The sequence below is a fragment of the Lepidochelys olivacea genome (assembly GCF_965140295.1).
Source record: "Lepidochelys olivacea isolate rLepOli2 genome assembly, chromosome: 2".
NCBI classification, from domain to species: Eukaryota; Metazoa; Chordata; order Testudines; family Cheloniidae; genus Lepidochelys; species Lepidochelys olivacea.
The window spans coordinates 231,596,967-231,609,375 of record NC_140412.1 but is presented as its reverse complement, the minus strand read 5'-3'; the positions used below and the strand labels follow the sequence as shown (position 1 = coordinate 231,609,375).

Genomic DNA, 12,409 nt, shown 5'->3' with positions numbered 1-12,409 from the left:
AATTGGCACTACCTTTTAAAATCACATTATTTAAATAAAAAATGTACAGTAGGCACAAGATACATTCATTAGAAATAATAAAACACATCTAATGTTAATGAACACTTAAATGAATGGCAAGGGGAAGAAAGAAAACTTAGCCTAGTTATCATGGAGACATGCCGAATTCTGCTGAAAAGATCAAGTGAGGAAGTGGGGAGGGCAAGATGGAAGTGGCAACAATAAACCATTGCTACTCCACCCCCTTCTCCAAAAGGAAATCATATGCTTCAGACAGAGGTGGCAGCATAAATATATGGTGCATCCTACAGCAAGTTAGTGATTAGTGACAATGTAAACAATAAAAACATTAATGGACTCAGTGCTAAATGGTTTCTAGAACGCAAAGGAGAATGAAAAACTGAGCTCTCATCAATGTATGGCCAACAGAGGTCTGCTAGCTATATCTGCAACAAAGTATCCTAGACTTTTTTAGGCACCCTCACATAGAGCAGTCTACCATAACCTTGGGTATTGTGTTAAACTTGTCTCCAATGAGCACCCTCCACTGCTGACAAATGGACACAGGGAATTAATCCACAGAAATTGTGTATCCATATCCTGGGAAGATCTTACCTACCCTCTGACAGATACCTCGAGATTCTGTCTCTCTCTAAAACAAACAAACAAAAACAAACAAACAACCTTCGGAAACACTTGTATAAGGCAGTACGCTGAATTGAATTAATTCAAGGCCTACAAGGTCCATTGGTGGTAGAAGAAGTGTAGACTTTAGCTAAAACCATAAATAATCACCGTGATTATAAATCTACCTAGGTGATCTCCATGCTGCTGTTTTGTGGGTGGAACAGCACTGATCCATGCAGCAGTACTAGCCACCAAGTTATGTGACTGGTAAACAGCTGGATCAGCCAGTCTATGTGCAGCTTCTGATTTAAGAGTTACTTGGGCCAGTCATCTCTTCTGTTTGAGTAGCACACATTTTCTCCTTGTCCAGGTAGCCCAGTATCCCATCTTCTGACAGGTGCTTCAGAATAGGGCAATTACTGAGTAATCCATCCCCTGTTGTCCAGTCCCACCTTCTGTCATTCAGAGGGACACCCAAGCATAGAACTGCTTCCCTGAGCATGTATAGTTCTCACGCAATAATCTCCAAGAGTCTTATTGAGGTACAACTTCCTGAATAGATACTTTAAACATGGCCTCCCCAGAAGATTATTTGGCCAGATTTTCATTCTGACATCACTTTGATTCCCCTATAACAGCCACAGAAAAACCCAACGTTTTCCTCCAAAATTTTCCCTCCCAAATTATAAACAGCAATTATTAGCTGTATAATACAATCAGTGTGCTACATAGTATAAAGATCAATAAGAATAAAATGGAGTAACTCAGTAGAAATAAGGGCAATTATCTCTCAGTTCCTATGTTACTATGAACATATTTGCTACAGGAGATATTTTGATTAACTGGTTCAAGTGCTCTGGCATGGGTTGGACGCCCAGATGACAAATCTTGAGCTTCTGCACTTTCCAGCTCTGCACCCTCTGGTATCTGGGTCTCAGTGCACCAGACAGCTCTTAACTCACCACAGACCAAAATAAATAAATAAATCCAAAAATACAGTAAGAAACAAAACTTGAAACAATAAAAAAAGTGTAATAAACGCCGAACAAGAGAGTTTAAATAGCATTCACCACAACACTATAGAGCAGGAAGCCAAACGGGGGACGAACCACAGATCTGTGGCTGTGGAACTGCCCAGAGCCTAGTCTTGAGTAGAGGGAGGAAAGAAGATACCACCAGTTGCTACACCCATTCCTATGCAAATTATTCTGAGTATGTTTAACTAAATCACTACACCACTCCGATAAAGACACCTTTTCAAAGAGAATTAAGATGAATTTTTCTATAATACAAGACATCTGTAGTAACTGAAAAGCCATTGACTAAGTAGTAAAATATACTCCTTAATGCATAAGTAAATGCAATGGCCATCTCAAACAACATACAGGCTTTGACGTTCCAAGACTCTTCAGGAAAAGCAAGGGTATTACCAGAGATGGATGAAATATTTCAAGCTAAAAACTCCCCTCCCCTCAAAAGTCTTTTTCATTTTTGCAAAATAATTTTTTTTTTTAATCTGACAAATTGTACATAAGAAAATTAGCTTGTTGGTTTTTGCATTTGTCATTTTAAGGTTGTGTTCTTTGCTTTCATTTTTCTTCTTTGATCTTCATGTTAGTCCCCCTTCTTCAATAGTAGTTATTATTGTTGTTCTAATGTACTTGGTCATCATTGTGATTTTGGGTCTTTTTGTTTGGTCATCATACTAAGTTGCCATCACATTTATTATGTAGGCTATGAGGCTTTCATGGACTGATCAGACTGGTCCAGAAAGATAAAGTATCTCATTTTTCAGTATTTGTTCATTTTGTTTGGCATTTGTTTTTTGCACTGCAGGTTTAAACTAGTCAGCCTGGTAACATACTGGTTTTTTTCAAAAGTGAAATTAACTCATCCTAGTTCTCATTTCTGCACATCATGGAATTAGTCCATATTTTGGTACAGTTGTCAATTTCTCCCAAGCAGAACGACCAGCAACAGAATAGCAGGAGTGTTGGAGGTGCGTTACGAGAGTGGAATGGGGTGGTATGCATTGTCCACTGCCATGCCTAACTCACGCATAAGTTCCCCTGTCAGTATATTTTAGACAAAAATATGCAAAAATCAAAATATTAAGATACACCAGCAAGCAGCTATTCACTATTCATGACTATTTTCCCCAAGCCTCAATACGGAGGAGTCAAGCACAGTAAAATTAAACTCTTGGAAATACTGCTTCCTAAAAGCTCTGTTTAAAGAAATGCTTAAATACAGGGGCAGGGACCATGTGCTCAATAGGCTCAGGATGGAGGAAAATACCAGCTAAGTTGAGGCTCCTCCACATACCCATTTGCGTTTTTGATAACCAGGTTAGCTCATCTCTGTCTCAAATTATATCTCAAATAATAATTCAATTTTCTGGCTTCATTTTCAGTTCTCTTACCACCAAATTCCGTAAAACATTCTGTGATCATTAAATGAGATATTTCAAATAAATGGAAATATATTTGCTGATCTGCTGTACAAATATTTGTAGTATAGAAAGTGTTTCATCCTGAAATATCACTAATCACTACAGACAAAGCCCAAGTGCTATAAAACTATACACAGATCACACTGCCTACCACCAAAATGCTCTGGGTGGAAAGTGGAAGCCTTAACAGTGCACATCAATATAGTTTAGGGTCCTCATACAACAAAGAACCTAAGTATGTACTTAAATACTCTGTTGAATTTGGCATGAAGAACAACTTTTTCAGTTGAAATGTTAAAGTAGGGAACTGAAGTGAAATTAGCTAAAACATCAGGCTTAACACTACTACTATTACAAAGCCATGTCTACACAGGCAAGAAAAGTGTGTTTTTCAATCAAATTATCTTATTTCATAATTTGATCATTTTAGCTGGTTGTATTGTAGCCTAGGCGCCATCGAAGCTAACTTGATTGGAAAACAAACTCTTTTTGCTTGTGTAGACAAGACTAAAGAGTGACATGAGGTTCTTATAGATTCATAGATATTTAGGTCAGAAGGGACCATTATGATCATCTAGTCTGACCTCCTGCACAATGCAGGCCACAGAATTTCACCCACCACTCCTAAAAAAGACCTCACACCTATATCTGTGCTATTGAAGTCCTCAAATTGTAGTTTGAAGACCTCAAGGAGCAGAGAATCCTCCAGCAAGTGACCCGTGCCCCATGCTACAGAGGAAGGCGAAAAACCTCCAGGGCCTTCCAATCTGCCTTATTGACTGCAAGTACTATGTACCTCTGTTTTTTCACTCATCCAAAAGATAAAACATCCAGCAACACAGTATCCCTTAACACAGTGCTAGGGCTTTAATACACTTCTATCTCTTAATTTAGTAGTTAAAATTATACAAAAATATTTTAGGAAGTTTAGGTATTTGAATATAAAAGAAATATTTCTTTTCAACAACTGACATAACAATGAAAACTCCCAAATTTTCTTTCTTTCTTTCTTTCTTTCTTTCTTTCTTTCTTTCTTTCTTTCTTTCTTTCTTTCTTTCTTTCTTTCTTTCTTTCTTTCTTTCTTTCTTTCTTTCTTTTTGCACACAAACTCGTTGGGATTCTGTTCAAGATAACCGGTCATGTCCCAGTTTCTTTTAATTAAACTAGCTATTCTTAGCATGCTGGTGAAACTCATAAGTGCAATTGCTTAATGCCACTTGATCATAACCTAAACTAAGTTCAAATGTGTCTGTTGGTGCTCTAAATGCAAAGAAGCATTTATTAAAAAGAATTCTGCATCAAGAAAGTAAAACAAATCTACAAGAATTGAGTCATGATCTGCTTTGTAAAACCTATCAAAATTGTGCAAATAAAAGCTCCTGATGTTATAAAATTATGTAGTTTGTGGTGTGTTTGTAGGATAAGATATTCCTGATTCATCTCAGCACCTTCTTCTTACCGGTACTAGAAGATTATCCTCACTCATCAGGAATTGCTCAGGAGAAAACTTTGACTGTCCTAGTATAAAACAGCAACAGCTGACAAATCACACAACTTTAGAAGGGCACAAGTTCTGGAAAGGTTTAATTTCACCTTATTTTTCCAGCCTAATTTCCCCCCCACACACACACACACATCCCCCATGATTTTATAACATAACGTCATAGTGAAATCAAGACAGCAGTTGAACAGATTTGATAACAACCATATCACTGCATGAACTAGCCAGGCAGAGGCAAGAACGAATTTGTCCAATTCCCTCATCTCCAGCACAGACGCAAACCAGTCTCACGTGACAACCACCTGCCACTGTGCCACAGGAGACTAAAAGTTAGGAAGACCCTTTCTCCAACTCAGTTTAAAAAGTATAACACAAAGTAGTGTAAATCTTAAATGACTAAACACAATTCTATAAACAGGTTGTCTAAAGGCTAGTGACCTACTTACCAGATGATGGAGGCGTTGATTTTCTGGAACTAGGTACTATGTCACCCAAACTGGATGATGAATTTCCTCCTGATTTACTAGAGTACACAAGAAATCAGTGTTAAAAGTCTTATCAGTAGTAAATCAAGAATGTATTCATTCTCTCTCTTTCAAACTATCAGATGGGTCACTAAACAAAGACAGGCAGTATTCCTGCTCTCAGTGTAAATTTACACTTTAAATAAAATGTATGCACACTTTGGGGACTGAGGGATTGTACACATCAATTTGTTTCCATATTGGTCCAGTTTTAATGCCTAATGATTTATTCTGCTGGTAGTTATATCTACTAGGAAGATATACCTACTTTCATTGTGATCTTAATATGAACATTTTCAGTAAATCCATTGGACATACAGATTAAAATTTTTGCCTTCATATACTTTCTCTCAGAACTGCTGATAGTAGTTCTCAAGGAAGAAAAAATATTATTTTCAAAAGCACACACAACAATTGATCATCACTATGTGGAACTAGTACCTTTGGCAAATGCAAGGTTGGAATATCCACAGCTCAAAGTTCTGAATGGAAATGCCTCATCACCAGATGTACACCTCTTATGGTATTTGCTTTGGCTTTCCAATGGTCAATACCTGTTACTTCTCACTTCTTTTTAAAATGTTCAAATAAACTAACAATCAAAACAACATAATCCAAAACTCTGATGGAAAGGTGCTGTGTGTAGGGGTGTGTGTGTGCGGGGGGTGAGAGATAGAGAGAACATTACAGGTAAGAAATGTTCCTTTTCTTCAAAACAGTGTAAATTACAATAGTATCCCAATTATACAGAAACTAAGAATCTCCAGAGATGTTTCTGGAAGCTTGTTAATTATTAACAAAACAAACACTTGCCTCAAATAGAAACTAGATTCCTCAGTAACAATATTAAAAAAACAAATTTTATTTACCTAGAAAAATAGAACAACTAACTGGATAACTGGTTTATGATTCATGGCACAACCCCACTAATTGACAGAGATTAGGAAGAACATTCCCCTATTAGCAGTTTGTGCCATAAATATTTAGTATAGGATTTCTTGCATCTTCTTCTGAAGAACCTGGTAGTAAATAGCATCAGAGACAAGATACTGGATTAGATGGACTAATGGTCCAAGGCAATTCCTAACTGTTTATGTAAAAGAAAAAAGATGGCTACATTTTCTTAGGGCTTTAGTTTTCTCCAGCATAAAGCTTGTAGAGAACAACTTTTCCAAGATGGACATGAAAATAATATCTGCAGAATAACTGACTGATTAAAATAGAACTTTAAGATTACCTTTGTTGGGAATGAAGGGTTGATCTGCAATACCAGCTTATCGTTTAGAAATGTAGCATAAAGTGGATCAGCAACTGGAGCCTGACCCTCTGTAACCCCCACGTAGAGTTTGTCAGCTGTAGGTGATCCTACCCAAGGGACTTCAACTGGAATGGCTGCCAGATCCCTCTGACACAATTTCCCGGCACACTTGGAGTCATGGGTAGGGAGGGATTGGAGTAGAAACTCCCGCTGAGGCCAATACAGAGGCTTTTTACATGGTGTGATCTGGGCAAGCAGTTTATGGGGGAAATGATGAGCTAGGGCTGCTCAGCCACTCAGTGGGAGGGGGCCAGCCTAACTTAGAGAGACAGTGAGCGAAACTAGTGTATAGCAAGTGACTTTGGGCTTTTTTATTTTTGATATTGGGCAACTGTTTTCATGCAGGTTTCAGAGTAACAGCCGTGTTAGTCTGTATTCGCAAAAAGAAAAGGAGTACTTGTGGCACCTTAGAGACTAACCAATTTATTAGAGCATAAGCTTTCGTGAGCTACAGCTCACTTCACCAGATGCATATCGTGGAAACTGCAGCAGACTTTATATATACACAGAGAATATGAACCAATACCTCCTCCCACCCCACTGTCCTGCTGGTAATAGCTTATCTAAAGTGATCATCAGGTGGGCCATTTCCAGCACAAATCCAGGTTTTCTCACCCTTCACCCCCCCACACACAAATTCACTCTCCTGCTGGTGATAGCCCATCCAAAGTGACAACTCTTTACACAATGTGCATGACAATCAAGTTGGGCTATTTCCTGCACAAATCCAGGTTTTCTCACATCCCCCCACCCCCATACACACACAAACTCACTCTCCTGCTGGTAATAGCTCATCCAAACTGACCACTCTTCAAGTTTAAATCCAAGTTAAACCAGAACATCTGGGGGGGGGGGGTAGGAAAAAACAAGAGGAAACAGGCTACCTTGCATAATGACTTAGCCACTCCAAGTCTCTATTTAAGCCTATCACTTAAGCTTATGCTCTAATAAATTGGTTAGTCTCTAAGGTGCCACAAGTACTCCTTTTCTGTTTTCATGCAGTTACATCTGGGTTTTTTGTCCCACTCGACTCTGGAGCTGCTTCCCGCTCCCCACCCCCCGAACTATGCCCCACCCAGTGTCATAAACACAGCTCCCCCATCATCATGACACCATGACTTTCACACTGCCAGTCACCCCTCCTCCCCTTTTTTGGTGCAGTTTTAGGACCAAGCAGGCTTGATTTTGGTGATTTTCCTGGCTGGGAGCTGCAAAAGTAAGAAGCAGAACAGTTCAGCGAATCTCTGATTACCTCCCATTCCCCACAAGGGGAGTCTTTTTGAACTGCAGTGGGAAAGTTGCATGGGTCAGGCAGTTCCAGCTCTGTGGAGACTGTGTCCAGCATGGAAGAGCCCCGATCTAGTGTCAACTAAAAAGAGCCAGCTGAGACCTCCACAGGACTCCAGGCCAGGCAGCATGCGAGCCTGGTAGGAGCCAGGAGAGGAGGACTCTGCCCCACCGAGGTGTGGAGACACCTTAAGGGAACCCATTTTGTTTACACTGGCCAACATTCACAGCTTTGTAGCACACACCTCAGGACTCAACCTCTCAGCATATCATTTTCCTGGGAAGGTGCCAGGGAGGGAGCTGGGGGTTGGGGAGAGCTGTGAATGTTGGGAGGTGGAAAATTTGTTGGTTAGTGTCCAATACTTTTTAGTTAACCCTAACCCTTTCCTTCCTCAGATTGTATTTTCCTGCTCCCTCTAAAGTCCCCTGTGTAATACTGTTACTTTTTGGTGTGGAATTCCATTGCTGGAGTTTGGGTTGATGTACTTCATTGTTTCTTTGTGTACTGGGTTCTTGGTCATCAGCAGCATTATTCATTTTCCCAAGGGACAACACCCTCAGGCACAGTAAGGAGCCATCTTGGGTGGAGGCACTAAGCATCAGACAAAGAACCCAGGACCCACTCCATCGGAGGACTGGGGAGAAGCCAAGTAGGAAGCACCAGGGAGGAGGTTTGAGCACTTTGCGGGAGGGGCTACAAATTTAAAATGCAAGAGGCTTTCTGATAAGCTGCTCTCAATCCATTCTAAACATTCACATTTAGAAGATATAGTAAAACTGTAAGTGGTTACAGTCATGTTTTAAGTGACAAGCACAGTATTCAGCAGAGTCTGAACAGAAACAAATGTACTTTATACATGTTTATGAAAAGCCCAAATCAGAGCTAAGAATTCTCACAGGGAAGATGTCTCTAACCCAGACTGGGGGTTAGAAGATAAGACAGTTTTTGAGTAGAGCAAATGAAGCGTTTATTTGCCCCTCTTTACACTAAGCCACAAAACTGGTCCATTTGAATTTGTATATCTTTTTGGTAGATTCCTCCTGAGAAACTAGGGATTCAGAAATCTCATCTGAGCTATCTAGCTAACTAGTCTGTGTCCTCTAGGAGCCATGACAAAAGAGATCAAGATATGAAATTCAGAGACTTGGTTGGTAATGGCAAAACTTTCAGACTCATAGGATTGGCCCCCACCATCTCAGCCAGGAAAGGTAATTAAATCTAACTTGACCATTAGAGGACAATCTAGCCACCTCCTGCAGAAGTGAACACATCGATGTTCACTGTAATTTGCGCAAAGGACTTACATATGTCACCTCGGTGTCACAAACTGTCCTTGAACCATCATTAAGTTAGTCTTGGATGGCATGACAGACAGATATAAGGAGACACTTCCTCACTGTCTGGCCTGAAACTATGGAAACCTCGGGGTAATATAATTAAGAATCTTCTGTGGCAGTGTGCCTTGGTACTGCAAACATATTACAATGGACTGCATCCTGACTTTAGTTAAACCAAGGTAAATCCAGAGTGACTCTACTTTCCCCAGTGAACTCTGCCTGTATTTACTTTGGCTTGACTTGACTGAAATCAGAATTGAGCTCAACATTTGAACACTTGCTGACTGCTGAATTGTCCCTTCCCAGTTCACATCATGCTACACTTAGGTTTCAAGAAGGCTTTAATTTGAACCATGACTAACACGGCCCCTGTGTTGTTGTTGTTATTGTTATTACTAATTTGTATTTCTGTAGTGCCTGTAAGGTCTAGGCATGAACCAGGACACCATTGTGCTAGGGTACAAACACAAAACGAAAATACAAAAAGCTGCCCCAAAGAGCTTACAATCTCAGTATAAGACAAGAGACAATGGGTGGAGACAGACAGGCAGGGAAGACAAGGAAACAATAAGGAAATATGGATCAACGTGATAGACACTGGACCAGGAGTTTAGTCACTGTTAAGTTGTTTTGTTTTGTTTTGTGTGGGGGTTGGTAGACATCATGGAATAGGAGAGTTTCAAGAAGAGTTCTGAAGGATGTATGTTAGCTCTGTGGATTTTTATGGGTACTACGTATATCCATCAGGAATAAGATGGAACCTGCAGTAATTTCTTTAGTAGTTTATACATGTACCGTTATGGAAACTATAACTGGCAGAAACATTTAATCACAATCTGATCTAGAACCAGATATGATAGCATTATCTCCAGATCCACGGGGCATGCATTTCCAAAAACACCATAACATCCACTTTTGAGTCCTTGAAAACTCCTCAGACAGCTCAATTTAATCTATCCTCTTATTTAAAAAAACCCAGGATAGTTCAGGTCCTCAGCGGGAGGGTCATTTCCTTCTCTTCCAAAGACACCCAGGATGTTGAAGCACTCCTCCTGGACCTTTCAGGCCATATTGGTGCCAGTTTCTGACAGACAAGCTTGTGGCCCAGTGAGAGAACTACACTCACATCTGATTATGCCTAAGACTCCTCCTTCAAGGCTTTTCATGCTGCCTTAGCTCTGGATTTAAGCAAGCATCACAAGGCCAGACACAACACAAGGTATTTGCCCTAATATCTGATAGCTGAAGGGGATATCCTGGAGAAGATCCTATATCCAAATGCATAGTGATCCTTGCCAAGGCATTACAAACACAGTGAATGACACAAGTACAGGAATGTAAACCAGTATGCTGAGTACACCAGGCACTCACTGGAAATATTTGAAGCCACAGGACTATTTTCCGTATCTACAAAAGAAAAATGGACACAAGACAACATGCCTGGATAGCAAAGGTAACAAAACAAAACAAAACTCAAAATGAGACCCAAACTAAAAGATAACAAGAAAAAGGCAAGAGAGACAACAGTAAGAAGTGTATCACCACTGCTTGGTTCTTTGAAACCTTGGTGTGCTGCTAGACCCTTTCAAGAAATATTTTTTTTAATTTAAATAAAGTAACAAGGTAAATTTACTACTGCTACTAGACCTGAAAAGTACATGCAACAAGCAATCAAAGCTGAATTTAACAGCTGCAAAACTGGCACACAGCATTATCTGAGAGAAGCTTAAAATTCTGCCTGGAAAGAGAAGACAAGTGAAGAGTGGCAGCTACTGGCCACTGGAACAGCTGAGTAGGTTGGTTCACCGTCTACTGAGGAGGCTGTTCAATGCACTCAGAACTTCATGCAATGCAAATTCCAATTTGCCATGTGCCAGGGACATCAGAGCTACAAAGAGATGATCAGTTCTAGCATGTACCTCTGGAAAAGCCTTATTTATATATTCTCCCTCTTGCTGCATGATTGATTGGCTGCCTCCAGACGATGTGAGATTCAGATAAAGGCTAGTTTTTATATTTAAATCCTGACATTTCCTGAGAACCATATGGTATTTTAGCCATTTGACTCCCATTAACTTTTTAACCTGCATCTGAAAATGTAGGTGAAAAAGGTTACATTTCCATTGCAAATATGAATGCCGTGTCCTCTTATAAGAGACTGAATTTATCACTGGTATTTTTTTTCCTATGTGAAGAATAAAATAAGTATACCAATCTAAGATAGCAGCAATGTCAGCCAGAACTTCAGGAGAATGAAGAGCTTTAAAATCAGGAAGAGACAAATGCTTTGGTCAACACCAGGCTGGTGTGCTGAAGAGCTCTATGTGGTTTTGAGGGAAATGAATTCTCCCCACTCAAGACTGTGGAGTTACACAATAGTTATTCCATGGCCACTGCTGCTACCTTAGGTCTACAGTTGCCCGTGCTCTCACAGCATTCCTGATCCTCAGCAATGCTTCCCTTTAAAACAGAGCACAAAGGGCGTCCGTGACATTCAGCTTCCATCCATGCTCTCTGCAAACCCACCCACAAATAGTGAAAACACCATGTTTTACTGCAATTAGAGCCCTTTATACGAGAGAAGGGATGAGTGGTATTTGCCACGAAATTTGTTGACATACTTATGAGGATAAACACTGCACTAGATATACTACAGTAGATAGTGTATCCTTACGGCATCTTGATACTGAGGTATACTTGGAGATACTGTATGTTTAATTTTAGGCAATGCTGAACACATAGTCAGACCTCAGTGATAATAGGCACACAACATCCAATATAAGATGTACTGTAAAAGTTGTACTGACAGAGAAAAAAACATTTTGTTAGGCGGACAAGTATGTATAGTCCGAGATAGGAAAGCATTTTCCTTGAGAAAAAGGTATTTCCAGAAGTGCAGATTCTGCTTTCAGTTCATAAGTCTATCTCACCATTCTCTGTGAATTCTAAACTAAATTAGTGTTGGAAATAGCTATAAAGCTGTGAAAACAAATTACAAAATGCTAAGAAATTCAGAGAGTCTGATTTTCAATGTAAGTAAACTGCACTTTTGCACACCAAATTTGCATACACAGATACCAATTTGCATTTGCAGTGGTGATATATGTGCACAGTTAGGTATCTTGTTGGCCCTATCTATGTGCAAGTACCCAGTTTGCACACACAACTGTATATGTGCATACAAATTGGATTCACACAATTGTGAAACTCATCTCTGAAAATCAAACATGCAAAGTTAAGGCTGATAATATTTTTAACTCACACCATAACAACAATTTTCCTTAAATATATGAGATTCATATTAATTGAATATTTTTAATTGTTTCAGGTCATAGTTTGTTTGCCCATGTTTATCTATTTTA

General features: G+C 39.6%; 1 protein-coding gene across 7 annotated transcripts in view; it reads right to left on the bottom strand.

Moving 5' to 3' along the window:
- CACNB2 (calcium voltage-gated channel auxiliary subunit beta 2) overlaps positions 1-12,409 on the bottom strand; it is a 395,376-nt gene that overhangs the window by 44,092 nt on the left and 338,875 nt on the right. For all 7 annotated transcript variants that reach the window (XM_084619151.1, XM_084619150.1, XM_084619149.1 and 4 more), the window contains one exon: positions 5,027-5,103. In XM_084619151.1, the coding sequence (XP_084475277.1) occupies positions 5,027-5,103 (77 nt within the window). The remainder of the gene's footprint in view (positions 1-5,026; positions 5,104-12,409) is intronic.